At 40.0% G+C, this 21,664-nt stretch overlaps 1 protein-coding gene across 2 annotated transcripts in view; it reads right to left on the bottom strand.

Moving 5' to 3' along the window:
• Window positions 1-14,856: 14,856 nt before the first annotated feature.
• The window catches only part of PPP1R14C (protein phosphatase 1 regulatory inhibitor subunit 14C), a 53,184-nt gene continuing 46,376 nt past the window's right edge, over window positions 14,857-21,664 (bottom strand). Inside the window, exon 4 of one of the 2 annotated variants that reach the window (XM_032684022.1) lies at window positions 14,857-16,185. In XM_032684022.1, the coding sequence (XP_032539913.1) occupies window positions 16,111-16,185 (75 nt within the window). In that variant the 3' untranslated portion in view covers window positions 14,857-16,110. The remainder of the gene's footprint in view (window positions 16,186-21,664) is intronic. The other variant, XR_004356311.1, reaches the window with a different exon arrangement.

The raw sequence follows: 21,664 nt of genomic DNA, 5'->3' as shown, positions 1-21,664 counted from the left end.
TCAGTAAGTCATACCCACTCTCCCACCCAGCTGCTGTAGGCAGCTGCCCCACGATGTTTCTGGATGCCACCAGCAACAGTGGGAGGGACACCATGCCGAGCTCCTGTGGCAGCAGCCAGGGAGAATAATGAATCCAGCAAACTTGGAGGCAAAGCCCCCTGCCCTGTACTTTCTGCATGACCTTGGACAAGTTGTTCAGTTGCTCAATCCCTAATGAGAACAGCACTTTTCTGAACCTACTTAGTCTAACACTGCCCTATGAGATACCCTGAAAACATATAGAGCACCACGAATATTGGTAAGATAAACATGACTTCATAATAAGAAATCAAGAAAGCTACCAGAGAATGTTTTCTGTTTTCTTTCCCTGGGGGAAGCACGATCACTATCCATTCGCTTTGGCAACATGCACCCACACAGAAGGGAAAATAGAGGGAAGCTGGCAGAGCAAGAGCTCCAGCTCAGGTCTACAAGGATACCACAGTGAGATTTGCCCACAGCAGATGCATCTTTATAAAGAAAAGTGCCTGGTTCCCATGGCAGCTGACCAAAAGATAAATCCAGAAACTGCTGAGCAGCTGAATCTATGGGATCATCATTCTAACAGCACCATCCATTGAACTGAGCAGTCAGTCCCACATAAAAATCCAAATCAGCCAGATGGTCTCCTGTCACTGTGCAGACCTCTCAGTAGGAGGCAAATAGCCTTTGTACACTTGTCTTCTGAAGTGTTACCTAATTTGTTTTTACTGTTTAAAAATTAAGGTCATATTCAACACTTTAGCTATTCTTTTTTTTTGCTTCGTTCTGTAAGTACTAAATATTTAAAAAGGTCTTACAAGGTACCATCTAACAGCAGGTTCAGCTGTTGCTGTGCTGCACATTAATAATTTAATCCCCTTCCGGAATAAAAATAAAGCCTGGAATAGTGCATTGGTATAACCTTTATATCACACCTCTGTGTGCAGGGAGATGGGATACTATAGTAAGGAGCTTCTGAGGCTGCGGTGAAACAGCTCAACATGTAAGGACCTCCTCATTCACATCTCCCTCCCACTCCTTCTGCCCCTGTGACTTCAAAAATGAACTGCCTCCTTCCCCCTTCAGCTCTCTCCCTTCCTTATTTGCTTCACGCACCTGCAAAGCTGCTTGTCGCTCTAGGAGCACAGCAGCAGTCAGCAGTCCTGTCGCCTCCAGGTAAGGGATGCTTTATCACAGTGCCACAGGCTGACAAGCAAGGGATGTGCGGGCATCTCCCTGCGCATTGAAGGAGTAAGAAACAGTGTTACTGCAGAGGACAAGCTGTACATTGACCTCTCCCACTCCCTTAGAAAATTCCCTTCCTGTCAGGGGAATTCTCACAAATGTTCCAGCTTTTATTGCTTGTAACTGTGTTGCTTGCTCATTAAGCAGCTCTTCTTTCTCGGACATCTTCATGCTTATTGATACATATCACCAGAGCCTTTGCAAGGGAACCAGACTTCCCAAACAGCTTTGGCAGCAGAGCAGAGGCTTCACCAAACCCCACAGCAGCAGACCAAGCCTCCCTTTGAGCTTCCACTGGGGACCAGGGCAGGCATGCAAAAAGGAGCTTTGTGTTTCTAATTATTTGACCTATCGGCTTGCCCAGACATGTTAAATGGTCTTTTCACATACAAACTGACTAGGAAAGTGTTGAGCCATCAATATAAAAATTCAAGGAAGTCATTTTGTGTACCCATAACTAAGGTCACAAAGGCAGGTGAAGGAAGTTGGGATTCCGCAAATAGAGCTCTGAGTATTTGAACAAGACATCAAAAGCTTTGTCAAATTCAAGTTTCTGGCTGCAAGTTTATTATTTTATATTTGATTTTTTTATGTACAGAGGATAAGACCAAAATGTTAGTAAAAGAGGCAGTGAGGAGGGGAAGCAAACAAAAAGCCAGAGAATTAATACAGATTTAAGTGCAAACACTGACTTTGCCTAAAGTAACCTAGCATCAGGAGGCACTGCTGGGTAACAACACTACAAACAACATAGGCACACAGACAGAACTTTAAAAATAGTAACATGGGAGTTATTAGCACACCAGTTTGCTATTCCCTGTCAGGTCTGTAACTCAAGAGGCCTCCGCTTCTGTTAAGCAAAATGCAAGGCACATCCCATGGGTAGCATTAGCCTTGTGAGTACAGCACTTCCCACACTGTTAAAAATAATCTTTCTTGTCTCTGCACTGGACTTTGGGGTTGGTTTCATTTTCTGCTTTAAAATATCAATACAATTTCAATGCAAGTTAAAAAAATTTACTTCACCGAGGTGAAAATACATGGGTGAATTACACATCCCGTTTTTTGCATTCAGTCAATCAAGCCAGTCAAGTGGCTCATGTCACCACGGTGTTTTGTGGCCTCAGCTGCATTTATCCTGACAATACCCCCATGACAAAATCAGCCCTGAACCATTAGTGCAAGGGGGGAGCTGATGCATAGAAGTGACTTTCTGAAGGCTACACAGGAGGTTACTGGTGGAACTGCAAGCTTAATTCACAGTTTGAGGAGCTAATATCCTTTATCAACTGCATTTTTTTCTTTATTGCAGCCAAGCTCATTTGTATTGCGACTGCCTCCCTGCCAAACAGGTGAAATCCCCAGACCATCACCCAGGTACATCACAGCAGTAATAGCTTGGGAGATCCCTGTAATTTCTTGCAGGGTAATGCTGTGCAGCCACTTGGCTGTAAGCACCAGCCCTCAGCTCGACCAGACACGTGCGCATCTTCCTCACACTGTTGAACAGCACTGAAAAGCTACAGCTGAACAGAGCCATGGAGACAGGTGGGGGTCAAGGCAGGAGGCAGTTCAAGTTACCCTCACCTGTGGGTGAAGAGCTGCCAAAGAAGGACGGGTCAGAGTATGGGTGAGGGAGAGCAAGGACAGCCACCAGAGACTGGAGACCATAGGGACAGACAGTGGCATGCCCCACAGGGGCAAGCAGAGCAAGAAGCAAAGTGGGACTTTCTCTGTAACAGGTCAGGAATATTTTATTTGACTTCTCTACTGAGCTGGATCAAGCCCTGGTTGAGTGCAGGGTGGCAACATCTGAAAGCAAGTGTGTCAAGGCAGAGTTACCTAGTCAGAGCAGCCAGTTTAAAAGAGCAATACATGAATCTAAAACCAGACTAAAAGCATCCAAGAAACCCCACATGTGCTACTTCCTTCCCAGAGCAGCTATAGTGTTGTAATAGTGCATTTGAATCATCCAGCTTATTTCAGGCTGCCCACTGGGCCAGAAACCTTGCGGCCAGGCACTCAGGTCTCTTCTTAACTCCCAGCTGAGTCAGAATGAACCTCACAAGGTTTTCTGCCATCTACCAGCCAGTCAAAACCAGTGAGGCTACAAAACCAAGAGATAATGGCTTCATACACAAACCCCTTAAACAACGCTTGGGGTCCAATGTTTCTTATTTCATTCAAGTCCATTAAAGCCAGCTCACATAGCAACTGTCTATTGCACTTGTCAGCAAACACTGTTGGAAGCTGACCTTCACTTAGACCACAGGATCCTGAGCTCCAATAACAACTCAGCTCCCTCCAAGCCTGACCTGAGATCAGAAATGCACCATTTGGCTTGAGGATTTCAAGCTCTGTTTGCTGACAGTGAACATTGCATACCTGAGCCTGACTCTTTATTCTTAGCTAGTTACCAGTGGCTGCCTGTGCTTGGTTCATTGATTTATTCCCTTCCTTAGCCTGCTGCAGATGACCTTGCTCCATTCCACACACCAGAAAGGCCATGCTCTGCAGCAAAAAAATTCGTATGTCCTGAACTGAGGCATGCAATCATGCTGAAACACATCACCCCCTTCAAATAGCAGAAAGTGTTGCACACACATGAGCCACAAAGGAGCTCAGTGTAAAACGATTATTTTACATGATGCTACCTACTGCGTTTTTAAGAGTTCTTGGGGTAACAAAAGATGGTTTGAGAGGAGGTTTTTTAATTTAACCCAATATTTTTATGGCAAAAAAAGCCTTTAGCCTGCTATACAAATCAGATGCTAGCATTATCCTGTCAGAATATGGCAGTTTATTTAACCACAAAGCTTGTCTTTTTATTTATTTTTTCTCTTTTACTGCTATAGCACCAAGCAGTCACAGTCATTCTTAACTAGATATATGCTATTCATTTATTTGTCAATATCTAGAAAGTTTTCAAGAATGGACAGTAAGTTGGGATCCTCAAATTCCTAGTGCTCCAGGTGAGAAGCATTGTGAAGAGAGTAATTATTCTATAAATAAAGGTCCTTTTAAAGTGCCCCGTGCTGGAAAAACCAATAAATCAAGGCCTTTCAAATCAGTAGTTAATTATGAATGCCTCAGCCTTAACAAGCTTGCAGCAGAATAAGCAGTGTGTGTTGTTAGCAAGAGAAAATCCTCAGTTAGGTTGGGTGAGCTTCAAGCTTGACTATTCAGACTACAGGAACCTTGTATTTGCCCATAGAGAATTTCTCTCTGGCATAAAAAAATGGTGTATCACTAATGTTCTGGAGGGATAAAGATTATTTTCCCATTAATAATAATAAATACCTTAATCCTATTTAAACCTTTGAAATATACTCAAACAACAACAGTGCCTCAGCAGGATTCCCACTTGTTACATCTGCTATAGCTCCCTCCTCACAAGTGATCTTGTACTACACAGTTCAATATTTTCAAAGGTATTTTAAAAATACTACATTACTTGTGACTCCTACCAGTGAGCAACTGAGAGGTGGTGGAGGACAGAAAAAGACAGAGAAATGTGAGCAAGGCTCCTCAGCATTCGTTTAGGCATTCTCCTTAAGCAGTAAAACCTCATTAATCCTCAGGAATTAAAGAGGTCAGTGTGCTGCTTCTGACTCTGATATGTTCAGCCTAGACACTAGTCGCTACCAGGAGGCAGGTCCAGCTGGGAAGGAAAGATGTTAGAAAGCCACCGAATCAGCCAAGAAATTCCCTGCAGATTTGCTTCATTTTTCCAAGTCAGTGCCAGCTTCCTGTAGTTTCCTCCTGGATGCTTTTGACATGTCAGCTGCTAAAAGGACCAACTCTACTCCTTTAGGAAACTAGAAATCAGGGCATAAGGAAGGAAAAATACTCACACACCATTAGATATAGCAGGTTCTTGTTTAGGAAACTGCTGTCCTGAAAAGCTCTTATGAGTGGCTTCCTTTCCTTCTTCAAGGAGATTGACCACAACCTCTTTTGACAATGTCACTTAATATTAGATGCAGGAGAGTTCACATGTTTGTTTTCTTAAAGGCAACAGACTGTCTATTACACCGACAGTTAAGAGCTCTGCGAAGAGGAGAGGAAGCACTGCTCCTGGGTTTTTGACACTGCTGTTGACTGAGCAGCAGTGACAGGCGCATCTGAGATGTGTATAAGGGAGCACTACTCAAGTCTTGGCTTTCAGCCATGGGACTTGCTAACACCATTTTAGGTGTCTGCCTGAGTGTGTGAGAATCTGTGTGTTTTACCTGAATCCCAACAGGAACAAGTAGGAAGGTTGTGCTCACTGGAGTTGTTCTCTTTCCCTAAGCAGAGATGGGTAATAATACACTGTCATGATGCAAGCAAGGGTAGTGCAAGGAATAGGAATTAACAGCCTATTTCGTGGCAGTGGGTTAATGCAAAATGTCTTATACCCGCTTGTGGAAAACAATTCTCCGAGATCTGGAAAGCAGAAGACAGACAACAAATCTCAAAAGAGATACTTAGATCAGAACAGAAACCTCAGGCTTGACAAGTTGAGTGGGCACTAGAATACCAGATGAAGCAAAGAACTCAATTCAGCTTAATTAATGCCAACAAACTGGGGAGGGGGGGAATGTTTTGTGGTATTTATTTCAAATATAAGAGCTTGGTCATTTGCTATCCCTAAGTGAATAACTTTTAAGTCTTCCCTGCATTGCTGTGGTAAAGAGTTACAAGCACTTACCTCCGCTTGGCTCCAAGTTGCCTGACACGTGAAAAACTGGTGGGATCCCCTGCCTTTCCATGCAACCCTGGTCTTTCTCTGGGAACCCTTCCAATTCCCTGCCCTACCCTAAGATAGAGAGGGTTCCCACAAACTGGACAATAAGATACTGTTTAATTAAATATATTCAAACAGCAATCATAAAATTCTTGTAAGATTATCCATGTCCAAACCTTTATACAGAAAGCAACCACTGGTTGTCTGTTTCCCCTCAGCAGCACAGCAGTCCTAGATTGTGAAGGAAAGATCTGGGGGTAACTGAGCCCTACACCTAATCTGTCATTCACAGAAAAAACAGGATATCATGAAAATGTTGTCATTTTAGTTTGCTCTCCCTATGGAGCTTCCCTCAAACATGTGGCACAGAAAGCTGTTTATCCATTTCCCAAATGCCCTTACACAGCTTTGAAACTTTCTGCCAAGTTTTGAGCATCAACTACCATTCATTTATTAGAGTTGTTTGCTCTCAGTAAGTGACACTTTTAACAATGAAAAGAACTCAAAAGGCTTTCTTGATTTGCAGACAGCCCAGCATTTGACAGCCTTTTTCTGTCCCCAAAGGGCAAAATTGGAAATATAATTGCTTGGGGTGATAGCTAGGCTCCACTGCAACACACTTTCAATCTAAACACATATTTAAAATGAGCTTATTTCTCTCTGTCCTCAACTATTTACACCAAAAAAGAGCTGATTGTTTCTAGCACACATCCAAAAACTGTTTCTTCCACCCGATGTACTGCAGTAAAGCATGGATGAAGTAATACATAAAAGCCCCCATCACTAACTCATTTTAAATGAAGGTTGCTTTCCAGTTAACGAAATGAGAAGTCTGCATTTAAATGGATAAAGGGCAAACTAAATCAGCTCTAATGCCAAGTGACACCAGCATATTTAAATTTTACCTAGCTTATCTACCTCAGAGGTTTCTCTGCACAAGCAGACCTGAGGTCCTACCAGCACAGGGAGAGCTCCATGGGCTACATGAAATGCACCAAAAAAGGCAGTGTAGCAAAATAGGAGCATGGTTACCTCCAGTATCTACAGATGTTATTTCCCTGACCGTCTCTGACCTTAATGTTTTTATCATAAGCCCAGAATCTTTCCTAGGATTTCCATTCCTGAAATTGCTGGAGATGGGAAAGAAAGATTCAGTCCCCCATCAACAGTATGAACAACTTACAAGGGACCTCTGAGAAAGCATCTCTCAAGAAACAATCAAACTATGCATTATAAAAGATTCAGGACTCCATAGCCTCAGAGTGCCGACATTACTTTCCTCATAATTCTTGAGCATTTGAGATGAGCAAGGTTCAGACAGTGAGGAAACTTTGAAAGAAGTGGAAGGTCAGCATATTTCTGTACCATGTCTGCTGTTTGATCTGGAGTCCCTGCCCTGATGCATATTTGACAATTGCTTCACAATTTCTAGTAACAAGACTCAGTGGTTGGATACAAAACCTCTGAACAGTCCTAATCTTATTTCTGTTTTCAAAAAGCCAACCTTACAAATGAGTTTCATCTGACATATTTGAACCAACTCCCAGAGTTTTAAGCACTTTATTTTGGGTACTTTCAGACTAGAAAAATAAAAACACTCTCCTAGGGGAGAGTTTGTGCGAGAAAGAGAAGATACAAAACTCAGAAGTGGGCTGGGCATGATAGCCTAACTTTCTCTAGAAAAAAACCACAGCAATACTGTGGGTTAATCTGATTTATTTGATCTCTCTTGAATCCCTGCCAAGTTATCTTTGCTGGTGCTGCAGAGGTGGCATAATTTTTACATTCTTGAATTTCTGTTGCAAAAGGGATGAGAGCACAAGAGAAGAATTTTGAGGGAGGGGAACAGTTGTTAGAGAGGACACCAACTGCAATCATAAAAACTATAAGAAATACAAGTAGAAAATGAATTATGAAGCATCTAATGATCAGAACTGAGAAAATCATACTAACTTCAGGAAGTGATCAGATTTTCAGCTTTCAAAGGTAATCAGAAAGGGAAAAGTTAAACAATTATCACTTCACTCAAACCAAGCATTAAAATTTTTAATTTTTGAAGAGTTTTAAACACATTGTCCTTGTCCCAAGGACAAAAAAGTCCAGCCTCAGAGTGATTAAGTGCTGAGCTGAATGTACAGCTTCACAGATGAAGAAATAATCAATACAATGTGTTAAGCGGCAGCTCTTGGTCAAGGCACATCAGAGGACAAAAGAAAGAGCAGATACTAGAGGTAAACTATTGAAATTCTAAGGATTTGCCATTATAAAACATGCACTACTGTGGTGCATTGTTGATATGGAAACAGAAATTCCTTTGAGATAACTGTAAAGTGGGGAATCTTAAAAAAATATTATAGCCCTTTTCCAATATGTAATCATTTTGCGCCTGATTTTAAGTCTAAAGCAGTACTAGAAAAATTCCCCAAATAGGTTAAAGCTTTTCTGATAACTGTGAAATCTATGTTAAAAGGGCAATTGAATTTAGGAGGCATGAATTAAATGAGCTCAGATAAAAGAACATTTAACAGCTTCATCTTCTCACAAAAACAGACATTATTGGTTAGTAATAGCATACGTACCTATTTGAAAGATCTGCTTTTTAGGTATGTATATCAGAGGAACAAAGTTATTTGTATGTTTGGGTTGGCAATAAATTACTGTCCCTCCCAAGTAAAAAACATGCTCTTTCCTAATTTCAAGCCTGAAAAACTGCAATATTCCTTAGTGGCAGTGGCAGTAGAGACCACACATATCACAGTCACTGCAAAATGGAAAAGGGTGATGACACAACCTACCAATGCTCTTCCTGACACACTGGCTTAGTAACAACCCAAACACTGATTCAGCGTTGAGCAACTTAGTTGATAGCAATTACACTAAGGTGCTTATATCTACATTACTCCCGAAGAATCAGTACTCACCTCTCCACCAGGCCACTACCTAGACCCAGTGCAAAGCCCAGTGCAGCCTGATGGAAGTAAGTTCATCTCTGACAAGCACTGAGTTTAGGAGACATGGACAGTTGCGTTTTTTCTGCAAGGACACGAAGAATGTCTCCATTTGGTGAGTTTGTGTGTCTGCCACTAGTTATTCCTTGATCCTTTACTTGCACTACACCCTCAGGTTTCTAAACAGGAACATTTCTGCAGCCCTGCAAATGCTACTGGAGCATCTTCCAGATATTTGGAGGAAAAATAAAGACCACATTTATATTTTTTTCTCAGAATGTAAGAAAAACTGATTAGCTCTAGGAGCTTTGTTCTCTCATTACAGTCTGTGGCTGAGTTGCATTCATACACTGATGAAAACTTACTTGGGGAAGTAAAGAAATAAGGCAAAAAGTGAGTAAGCTCCAGCAATACGAGGTCGTAAATCAGAAGACACTAAATTTTACTGCATCTTTTCTAGTTTTTTGGATTGACTTGGTATTAACAGTAGAACCACTGTGGCAGAAATAGCACCATGACACATTTCCATTGAGTAGTAAAAGGTCCCTAAGAGAAATAATCAAGCTGTTAAAGTTGTAGAAATGGGGAAAATTAATGCAAACTGTAGACAAACACACCATGAGGTACTGGAAGCAATGGATAGCAAAACTAATTTAGTAACTACTGCCTTGGTAGGCTTGAAATTAAGTCTCGAGAGACACAACAGAATATATGCATTTCATTGAGGATGGTTAGTTGCAGAAACTAGGTACGAAACTGTCTGAGGGCCCACATGAATGCAGGTTGAATTCAACTCCATTTTTTATTTGATGTGGTAGTCAAATAATGCATGTGATCCATTACACTTCTACAGGCATCAGGCAATGCATTGTCCCACTCTGCCCACAGTGTTGTCTAGGTATAACAGAAGCAACCAACATGCAGCATCCAGAAGTCCTCTCCATTGTGGCAACTCTTAGAACACACCTGAAGCCCATCTATCCAGCCTGCCACAGTCGTAGTTCACTAAGTCATAGAATCATAGAATGGTTTGAGTTGGAAGAGTTGATTAAAGCTCATCTAGTTCCAACCCTGATGGAAGGGACACCTTCCAGTAGACCAGGTTGCTCAAACCACCATCCAACTTGGCCTTAAACACTTCCAAGTCAGTTCTAGTGCCTCTGTCTCAAGCATCATCATGGCACACTCTTTGTAGTCTTGATATGGCTCTGGCTCAGTACTGGTTGTGGGACAAGCCTTTTCATTTGCTTTATGAGGCTTCCTGAAGTAGTAGAGACAGAACAAACAAATAAGAAGGCAGGCTCGGACCCAAAGCCAGGTTCAGACAGAGCTGTAAGGAGATCTGTCTGCAGGATCTGCCCAGCCACCACTGTCACAAATTGGCTTCTCTAACTAGGAGACAAAAGGTATTTGATGGGAATTTCAACATACCATCCCTAATGGAAGTCCTTCTTTACTGTAAATCAGTATAACAAATAAAGGTTATTCCAACCTGGTTATGCCTCAGGTCAAGCAACATGAAGGGAAATGTGGATCCTGGATAAGCACAATCCTGTCACAGACCTGCATGATCTAGTTCTCCATATATGTGATAGTACACACTGCTACAATTCCCACAAGCCCCAGTATGACTGTGGGTTGCATGACACAAACTTATCCACTGACACTGATGTAGGATCCTCCTTTAAGGAGGCAGGAAAGTTTCATGTGCTCTGATCCCCCCGTACCCCCTAAAAGTAGTACTCAAACAACTCTCTATCCTTGAAGTGGGCCAGCTCCTACATTTTTTGTCAATTAGTTATGTGCTTCAAGTCCAACCCAGTATTATACAGTTACTCAGACTGAAACCTCTGCTAAGGGATATCACAGGATAGTTTTGATTTTGATCTTAGAAGGAAAAAATGCAGTAAGGCATCTGAGTTTACTACCAAACAAAACCTGTTAACTGCACCTCCAAAAGAATTTTCAGCCTTATATACATTTTTAAAAATAGCTCAGTTTCTTTAAAAAGCTAATGTCAATTTTTGTTGGAAAACAGAGAAATCTATAAATAGTGGAAGCTAATATCTCAGAGAATTTGGTTATTAGTTGTACCAAAAAAAACCCAAAACAAATAAAACCCAATCAGCACTAGGTTAGATTATTATGAATAATAATTTCAAAACTTCAAAAACATTCTGTATTTACACTGACAGCAGAATCCTCCAGTGGCAAAAATAAAATTCGCAGCACCAAGTACTTTCTAGCCACATTTTCTCTTCATCACTTGAAGCTCTCTAGCATTCAATAGCAACTTCAATTACACTCACACTTACTATTTGCTTACTTCCAGAAAAAAAATAGAAACATGAAAGTCAAGTAAAAAGTAATAGAGTTGTATCTAATACATGTAGCTATTACTGGTAATCTGACTTGACCCCGACACAAGCATGTAGTTACATGGCCACAACACACAGAAATCAGTTTCTTATTAGTTTCCTCTGCTTTACAAAAATCTAAACCCAACCAAAGCAACAAACCAACCAACCAACCCACCAAAACTCACAAATGCCCACAAACAAACAAACAAAAACCAAAAACCCCAAGCAAACAAACAAAACCCCATGAAGCAGAAGTCTAGAGTTTTAAGACCTTTGATTACCTTGACTGAAACTGAATAAACTTATCTAGTGAAAGCTTTTCTAGAAAAGCATACGATTTCAATTTGGAAACAATATTAGATGTCAATCTCACCTATTCCCACATTAGCAAGCTCAAAGGGCACCTCACCAATCACCATCAAGATGCTCTATCTTCTTCCACACTTCAATTTTCCTTCCTTTATCTTCCAGGTATTCCTCCTCCTTATGCTTTTCTCCAATACACGAAAACACTCTCATCTCTCGTTTTCTTCCCATACAGAAATATATGCAGCAAAGTAAGACTCCTCTGCATTCTTAACAGCTAAACACATAACAGGTTATTTTCTTAGTGATTTTTCCTGGATTTTCCAACATTTGCTTTCTTTTCTGACTTCCTCCCTAAATCTCAACACCCTTTAAAAAGGATTGCATACAGTTATTCAGTACCTGTTTACCATCTGTGCATGATGCTGGCAATGACAAATCTTATACACCCAAGAAGTAATTTGTCCTTTTGTTGCAGCACTTCACCAGTTTTAAGTTCAGCTCTTGGTTCAGAATGAGACCTGTATTTTCTTCTAGTGTTCAAGCAAACAGGTTCTCCATTGATGTGGCCCAAGTAATTTTTTTTTTTACCATGGAGGTGCATGCTTACATAAAGACTGTCTTAAATCTGAAAAACCATCATAGAAATAGATCGCTCAGTAATTTCAATTTCACATACACTATTATACCTAACAGCATAAAGTACCAGAAACTCTTACCAAGACTCTTTGTCAAAGAGTTTGAAGTGCACAAACAGAGCAGATATTTTGCTCTCAGTTTTCTTGGTTGTGTTCTTGGAGATTAGAAAAAATTCTCCCTTCCACATATCCCCTCATGTTCCCTGCATGCATGACAACTTCAGGAGTAAACCCACTGTTGGGGTGAAGGAACAAAAGCTACACCAGCAGATGAATGGCTCATCTTTTTCTGTGCCACAGGAATACACTACCCAGTCACTGCAGCCTCATAAGGCACACTAAATATGATTACAAGCACTTTCCTTTTCTTTCTAAGCCAACTGGAAGAGCAATCATGGGAGACATCACACTGTCAGCTCCTGCTGTAAAACATGCAAAGGCTAATTATGCCATGAAGCAGACCCCAGGAAAACACACTCTTGCAGGAGATCTTTGTACACTGGAGAGGCACTTCAATTCCAAAACAAAAACCTCAGCTTCACTACATATTTATAAGGAGGAACGTTAGTTCCTTTCATTCATTCCTTTCACTTAAAAAGCCCAGAGGAAGCTCTCATTGCAGCCAGACTTGGCCCTCCTCATGAAAGCCAAGGCAAAGAGCCTGGGCTGTAAGATTTAATTTCAAGTTGTTTCAGTAACAGTGTGCTATTGATATGCCCCTTGAATATTGCCCCAAAGCCAAGAACACCCACACAGTATAAAGACATAAAGCACAATTAAATGTTTAGTGAATGGGTCAATTCTTTTCTCACTTACACCAAGGCCAAGAGTATCTCCATTAAGTAAAAATTAGCAAGAATGAGACCCTGTAAGTCCCTAGGAAAATCAGGCCAGCTGCAAACAAAAGCTATTTAGAGCTTGGTTTTGCTCACTGACACTTGTAAGACAGCAAAATCCGTGGAGCTGGAGGAGAGGACGCTCTCCACAGTAATGACTTGTCCCATCTACATAAGGCAAGAAAATAGTAAGTGCTGTCCCAGTCTTCACCATTTCTAAGTGTACCATCAAACCCACCGGTTTTAGAAGGAGTAGACTGCTACTTTCCACTGCTACTTCAGTGCAAGATGAGTAGGACAAAAGACACAAATGTGTCATGCATAGAGTTGGGTGGGCAGCTTTTAGTCAAACAACAGAAAAAAAAAATATTTGTGGATAGTATTTTGCTGTAGGAAAGGAAAGAACTGGTGCAGTTGCGATTAATTCACATTTCTGATTTTGCACACCATTATTATAAAGGAAAAAAAAGTTATATTTGGAATTGTTAGTGAAGTCACAAAATGCATCTGTGGATGCTGAAATTGCTAGAACTCTTATCGTTCATACTTTGGGTTGTTTCTAAATACCACCTGCAAAATGTAAGCAGCTGTAACCACCTCAGAACTTGAAGAGGTATATTACACGCTCTCAGTTTTTTCACCCATGTATCAAATGCATGCGAAAAAATTTATAAGTCAGTACCCACAAGCACACAGTTCAGACTCCAGCTCAAAACCCTAAACTTGAGAGCTGACAACAAGTCTCAAATCAAAAGGTTTTTCCCAATTTTGGACATACTAAACCCAGGAGTTCAAAAAAGGTTCTCAATGGTTTACAAACCAAGAGGTTTTCCAGCAAAAGTACCTGCCCACTCAAACATCAGGCTTGCTAGTAAGGCTTCTTTACTAAAACCACCGATTCCTGCCTCCAGAGTTGAGTGAAAAATCTAACAAAAGGCCCCTTACCTCAGCAGTTGAAGCTTTTCCTGTAACATTCCCTCCTTCAAAGGGTGATGTTTATGAAAACTTGGTCATTTAGATCTAGCTACGTGAGATCTTCTGCAAGGAGGACAGACCAAGGAGAGACAGTCTTCCTTTGTCAAGACACATCATTCACATGGGCCTCTTTCAGAACCAAAGACATCCCACTGATAATGTTGACAACAATAGCTGGATGTTCCAACACAAAACCAGATGAATTCACAAGCTCTCTCTGATTTCCCTGAAGCACTGATTTCATTTCACAATTTCAAAAAAATTTGCTCAGTCACTCTTTAGGAATCCAGAGCTAAACTATAACTTCAGTAAAACATGAGATTTAAATTTAAAATGCTGCATGCAAGCCTTTTCTGAGGGCCATTGGAATTTCTTGAGAATCCAGAAAGGTGCATAACGGAAGAAAGGTAGAATGCCTCCAGCTGAAAGACCCCCCTTCTGCCATACCTTCAGTAGAAAACTGAGAGCCACAGCATGTAAGCTCCCCCCTACACTCACCTCTGGTGGACAGAAAAAATTACATGAACTTACCAGCATTTATCCGAAAGAATTTCCAAGCTTTTTTTCCATCCTGTTTTATATCCCTTGAGGCACAGGAAAGGAAGGCCTCATCTGCAGTAGAGTTTCAAAAGTGAAGCTGTGCACCAGGTTACAGGAGTTTGAGTGATACTGGGCACATTAAAAGCCAAAAAGGGTCAGTACAGCTGGGTTTGCATGTACTTACCACCTCACAGGTTTCTCTTTTTGACAAGCAATTCCATTTACAAACCTACTCAGCAACAGTAGTCTTGTAAAGTGTACATGTAACAAGTCACAAGTTGTTCCATTTATTTGAGTAAATATCTGGTAAATAAAATCATCGGTAACATTACAAAATTAAATACATTAAAAAAGCTTGCCAGTATACATGAAATTCACAAACATGTACTTCTTTTGAAAAATAAAATATGTTCAGAGCACCCTTGATATAAAATGTCTGACTAGTGTCACCTACCAGTACATGGTAGCTTATTAAACATTCCAGTTAGGACATTTTTCAGAAGGGAGCAGGGATCTCTGTCTGTTCTTGCTTTTTACAAGTAAGAGAACCCAAGTTAAGAAGTCGCTCCACTTCTCAGGGTAGAGCTATAAACAGACTGTATTATTCTTTGCCTACCTTTATAAGAGAGGAATCTGCATTTGATTAAGACCACATCATTAAATGCAATACAGTACTTGCAATTCATTTTGGTATCACTGCCTTTCCCCCAGCCTGAAGCAGCTTTTAAATGGTGATGGACATTTCTCTAGATATCACTCCAGGCCCTTATTCAGTATAGGTTAGCACGGCTCCAAGACACCATGAGGTGAAGAGGACGTGATCCTGGCAAAGCATCAAGGTCAATCAAATAACTTTTAAGTCTATACATTAAGTCCTTAAAATTCCCAATTTTCATATGCTGCAGTCTGAATAAGGAGATATGATAAAATTCTTCACTGGGCTGCTTTAAGGGTATTTAGAAAAATGGGAGCACTTATTTTAGTAATCTAAATTAGTACCTTCTGGTAGCAAATTTGCAATAACCACCATTTAAATAATTTACTATAACAAACCTTTCCTTCCATCCATGTGAAACAGTATTCACAACCCACTTTAAAATTTATGTACAGACAAGCACAAGAAACTGGACATCCATGAGTCAAATGTACAACCAACTTAAGAAACGTTATCCAACTGGTTGCAAGGAGAAGTCTCCTAGCTCTGTAAATTTACAAGATCTTCTGATTCAACACATAGGCTTGCTGCCCCTCATCACTAACTCTTGGATTCTTCACTTGCTTCAGTAATCCTCAGTTGGAAGTTGAGTAGCATCCAAATTGTTGATATTTTTGATAAAAAAAATTTGACACTTAAAAAAGAACCCTTAAAACACACAAAAGAAATTCCTTGAGCCAAAACTGAATAAAATCAAAGAAGTTGTGGAGAAAGACAATTATTTTAATAAAGGTCTTGTATTCAAAGTCCTGTTTCCCTTGCCATGTCTTTTACAGAGTGCTACTACTTCAAGTTATTTATATACTCTTCTTTTGAGGGGGACTGAGTTTCCTCATTCCTCTTATCCGAGTTAGCAGCTCTTTGATAAATTCCTAGGGGAAAAAATAGAAAATATGAGTAATTTTAATGATCCCATAATACCATGATTGAGAATTTTTAGAAAGCAAACTATACATTTTTATTTAAGCTTTTACTGTTAAGCTAGAATTTCTCTGGCCTGATCATCAGAAACTTTATAAGCATATTTTCATCACCCAGTAGAGGTGTGAACAATTAGCTTTTCCTTGTGAGCGTGCTGGCTCAGTTTTTAGCCATCTTTCAGGCTTTTGCCACACAGGGCCTTCTACCAACTATTGAGTGAAGCAAAATCTATGGCTGGATACAATGCAAACAGACAAAGCAGACTTTCACAGCCTAAGCCTGCACAGAAATCAGCACTCCTGCCAACAGAGGTGTTTCTTTAGCCACTTTACCCACCAGCACTAGTATTTTGGTTGGCTGCATACTCAGCTGTAACAGAAAGAAGATATGGCTAAAAATTCGTCTGTTTTTCCTCTTCCCTTGCTACTTTCTAAGCTGGCTCAGCCCTCTGAACAGGTTCACCACACAGCCCACACTAACACTGAGTGAGGCAAGGCAGGAACAAGGAGCCAGAGGTAGTACCACTGGCTTATGATGGGCGAAACTGGTTGCGGAGCTAAGTGAATGACACTACTCTGGAAAAACAAAACAAAACAAAACAAAAACAAACCCTAAACCGAACAAAAAAAAAAAACCAAAACAAAACAAAACCCAAACCACCACACAAAAAACCAACCAAGCAAACAAACCAACACCCCAAACCAAACCAATTCAGTTTGTGTGAGAACAGAAGCTTACAGAGTTGCATCATTATCTGAAACTCTTTTGGTATACAATTTCTGATGGTAACTGTAGATGCATTAAAAGCTAAATCATCTCCTTACTGTCACACTAGGAAAATAATATTTGCCCACAGTACTGTATACGAAAGCTGTTAGCTACAAACAGGGAATGTAATTATGGATTTTGTCAGTCAGGTTGAAGTGAAAAGCCAGGTTGGATAGGGCTTTGAGCAACCTGGTCTAGTGGAAGTTGTCCCTGCCCTTGGCAGTGGGTCATACTAGATGCTCTTTAAGGTGCCTTCCAACCCAGATCATTCTATGATTCTATGAAACAATAAAAAGTATGACTTCCTGTTTGAATGCTTGAAGCTAAAAATTCCAGTGAACAAAGTTACCACCTAAATGACAGTACCTCTCAAAAAAGGTCACACAGAAAATTATATTATCTAGGTACTACACTTTGCATAAGAAAAGTCTCTGTAAATGTGTATTTTAACTTGAGAAATATGCCATGTTTTTCTAGCGGGACCACAATCCTAGCAGGTACCATCCCAAGAAAGCAATTTCCTTTCCTGACCTTTTACACATCTTTATACTGAGCTGCATGCGCTGCTGCACCATGGTTATCATTGCACCAACACTACCTGTGGCTGAAACTAACAGCAGCAAAGGCAGAGCAGCATACACGTCACTGTGGTCTACACTCACTAATATCACTTTGATATTTGGGCCTCCACCCCTGAACTAAGCCAAGGCCAGTTCAGGAATACATCTATGTATATCAATATCACATTTCTCATCTGGATAGACAGATAGCCTAAAGAGATGACCAGAAAAACAGATTTGTTAAGACCCTAAATTCTCCCCCTCTACTCTCTAGAAGTTGTTTTTTCCCATAGGCACAAGCCACTGCAACAATGTCTACTATAAACTTGTCAGATCCAGTACTTTTCCACTCAAAAAATCAGAAAAATGAGGAAGACATGTTTACTTTGAAAATTCACAGTTTTCAATGCACTTTGCATTGGTTGTCTCAATGTTTCATCATTGTAAAGACCTGACAGATAAGGCAAAACTACGTGGCATGGTGTTGCTTGAAACATATAAACACACTTTAGGATTTTTTACTATCAAACTTAAATAAAGCCCTGCAGTAAAATCATTATAGAAATAAATGCCCTAAAGTGATCTTAAAAGGCCATTATTATTGCCTTTCAACAGCTCTTTCCATAAAAAAGCCCCTATATTCCCATGCCAAAACATCAGATTAAGACAGCTTTGGGAAGGAATGGGTAGAAGTACAGTTCTTCCCTTTGAAAAGCTTTTTTTTTCTGTTCAAGTCACAAATCCTCTATACCACCTTCATTCACCATCAAGGCAGCAACAAGACAATGCAACTGGAAACTGTTCAACAGTTTCAAACAAGTTGAAAGTCAGAGCCTTACAGGAAGGGGCATATGCAGAGTGAACAGGGACATCTATGGTACTGTTTGGGAGGCACTTCTGCCATTTCTCTGTCCATTTTCTCTCAGGGGAGTTCAGAGCAAGTTTCCCTTAGATATGAAACATAGCCACAGGTCAGTTGCTTTTCAATATGACATTAAAGCAAGAGAGGAATTCCTCCCCTTATATTTTTAAGAGGTATCACAAGCGCCTTCTTTTGCAAAACAAGATATTTGCTTGAAGTTTTCAGGCAAGTTTGACACCACCTGGAAACTTCTTAGGGCTGCCAAAATAAACCACACTGTAGGGGCAAGCCCCTAAGCAGATCTGAGGTAACTGCAGCTATTCTTAAGGCAGAACAAGCATTCATTTGAAGAAGCATATATAATAATTTACAATGCTTTACCCCTCAGGAGCTTTTTTTTCTTGAAATAAGGGTCTGCAGTATGAAACAGTAAAACCCAACAAGAGCATTTTGTATGTGGCAGACATTTTGCATAATGCAATAGGGCTGTTGTGCACATCCCATGGGTGCACAAACCACACCACTGGTTCAGCACATTTCTGATTTAAGTATCATTTTGCATCTGACACTTGCATGGAGCTGGCTGTTATTAAAACAGTTCTGCTCTGGTGCACTTCTGCCTTTCCTGCTTTGCAGCTCCCCATCAAGGAAAGGCAGCATTCTAGAAAAGATGTCCATTTTCCCTTATGGAGGCAGGAAAGGAGACTTCACAGCATTTCAATAAGCCTTCACTTTATAACTAACTTTGCTTTATGACAGTAATACCCTTTTTTTTACCCTTTAGCCATCACTCAAAAATTGCAGTTTCGTTACTTGTGGCCATTTGAGTCAAGGCTTAATATACAAATCTATCTCCACCTTGTACACAAAAATCATTTTACACAGAGCATTTTATTGAAATCCCCTTTAACAAGATATGCTGAAATTTAGCATCCGAAAGCTGATCACGTACAAATCTTTGTTAAAAGCAGTCCCATAACACAGGTTGAATTATCTACCTATTATACTGATTTAATTCACAGAGTTGAAAAACATACAAGAATAATTCAGCTAAATATTCAAGAACCTATTATTCCTTGGAGGGTTACAGCCAGGAATACACAGGTTACATCCACTTTTAATAGAAGAAAAATCCCACAGCAGCACTTTGTACATTGGTAAATAAAACAGAAAATCATTTTTTTTAAACAAGTAAAAGTTTACACAAACTTGGTTTCAATTCTTTTTACAGATACTCTGCAAGGAGATACCCTTGTTACAAATACTGAGAATCCTGTTAATTTATAATACTAAATTATTGTTTCTAGAAGACATCTTTCTAATTCCAAAGGCAAATTTAAATGAGAGACGGAGACTAAATCTACAGTTCATTTGAACTCATCTATATTCAGCCTTAGGCAAAAAAAAAATCAAAACAAAAGATGACAAAGATGAAATGATAATTCAGGAAAGGGGAGGAAATCACCTCTCTGCTTTGGTGGTGTGACTCATTGTTTTAATGAGGTCATTTGCCCAACAATGAATTCCAGGCTTTCTATTCAAGTCTTCCAATTAATTCTGGAAACTAATTAGACTCTGTTTCTCCAGGTTTCTCTTCCACAAACAGTACACATGTAGTGAGACTAGTTCTTAGACTAAAATTTAGAGTTTCTAGTCCACCCGCTTCACTAGAGCATGAAATGAATCCTAAGTCAGCTTTCCTTCACAGCTTTGCTTTCCTTCACAGTTTTACTTCCCTGCAGCCAAGTCAAAAATCAAAATTTTCTTAACTGTTTGCCCAAGGCTACTTCTTGGAGATGGTCTGATTGGTTGGATGTAAAAACTAAAGTCAGCCTGGAGACCAATCCCACAGCTACCTGTGGAACAAATTAAATAATTACTTTAAAAAAAAAAAAAGAAAAAAAGCGCCATCTGAATGTGAAAAAGGGGCAGGTGGGGGTGGGAAGGAAGAAGAAGAAGAGGGAACACTACCTGTCCTACTGCCAAACATACTTCTTTCCACACAGGCTCAAACCTGAAGCCAGTTGTACAGAAAGAAGAGAACTGACGAGACACGGTTGTTTTGGGAGAACAGGACCAGAAGCTGCCTTCTATTAGCAAGAACCAGTGCAGCATGTCTGTAGCCTCACTGAACTATCCCATCAATACACCCTCTCCAGGGAGGCCACATCACCATCAGTGTCCAGAGGACAACAATATGCAGTGAGAACAACAATATGCAGCAATTTAGGTTCTCATTGAGCCCTGCACAAGGCACTAACTACATACCAAGAAGCTTAGCCATGGTAAAGACCTGCAGTCCAGTTATTCTCCAATTTGGCAGCATGTAAACAAGCTTATTCTTGCCAAGTCACTGTTTGTTCCTCCATTCTTAGAGGAATATTGCTGTGGGTATTAGTTTTTTAGAAGTACTTGCAGAAATGAAAACATAAAAGATTAATTCCCTCCAACACCGTAGTACAATATAGGGTAAATCTCAGCAGCCACATAAAGAGTTTTAGTTCACTGAATTCAGTGGTCAAATGGGTGAACAAGAAATCATGTTTTACTAGAAATGCCTCCTTCTGCATTGCTTTTAAATATGCATGATTCTTAACCTTTTTTCTCTACAAATTATCCTATTTGATTTCAAGTAAAATGGGCACATAATACAGTTACTGTGACTTAATAATTTACCACCCATCAGCTGCCCTGCAGCTGATGTCTATGAGTTCCTAGGTTAACCCAGATTTAAGGTCATACACTGTACTGAGGCTTTAGGACACATCTATAGTGACTATTGCTTCAAATGACTATCCTACATATCGCTGCCTTGCAATTACATTGAAAAAACAAGTAGTAACAATAACTTGAAATAACTCATTACATAGTAGTACCAAAAATAAATACACAATCCTTCAAAAGTTTAGGGGTTCTATTTCAGAGACACTGAGCTTTCTACTCATGCCTGCATACTAGATACATATATTATCTGAACAAAACAGGTTTTAGCTTTAAATCCACAGTGCTTGACCACTCTAGAAAGCTGCATCACAAGCCTGTCATTTGCTCCAACTAGGAATTAAACTTTGCAAAATACATAGTTAAGCAAATGCATCTCTATGTTTTTCAAAATGAAGTTTTAAAAGCTGCTGAAATAGTAATTGAGTAGTCAATGACTTAAATCCCTGCCTAAGTTTTCCAGAAAATATGCACAACAATTCAACATAGTTTGTTTGCAAATCCTATTGAAAATCATTA

Source organism: Chiroxiphia lanceolata, chromosome 3 (assembly GCF_009829145.1).
Source record: "Chiroxiphia lanceolata isolate bChiLan1 chromosome 3, bChiLan1.pri, whole genome shotgun sequence".
Lineage (NCBI taxonomy): Eukaryota > Metazoa > Chordata > Aves > Passeriformes > Pipridae > Chiroxiphia > Chiroxiphia lanceolata.
Note: the sequence above shows the minus strand (reverse complement) of the source record. Positions and strands in the feature narration are given on the sequence as shown.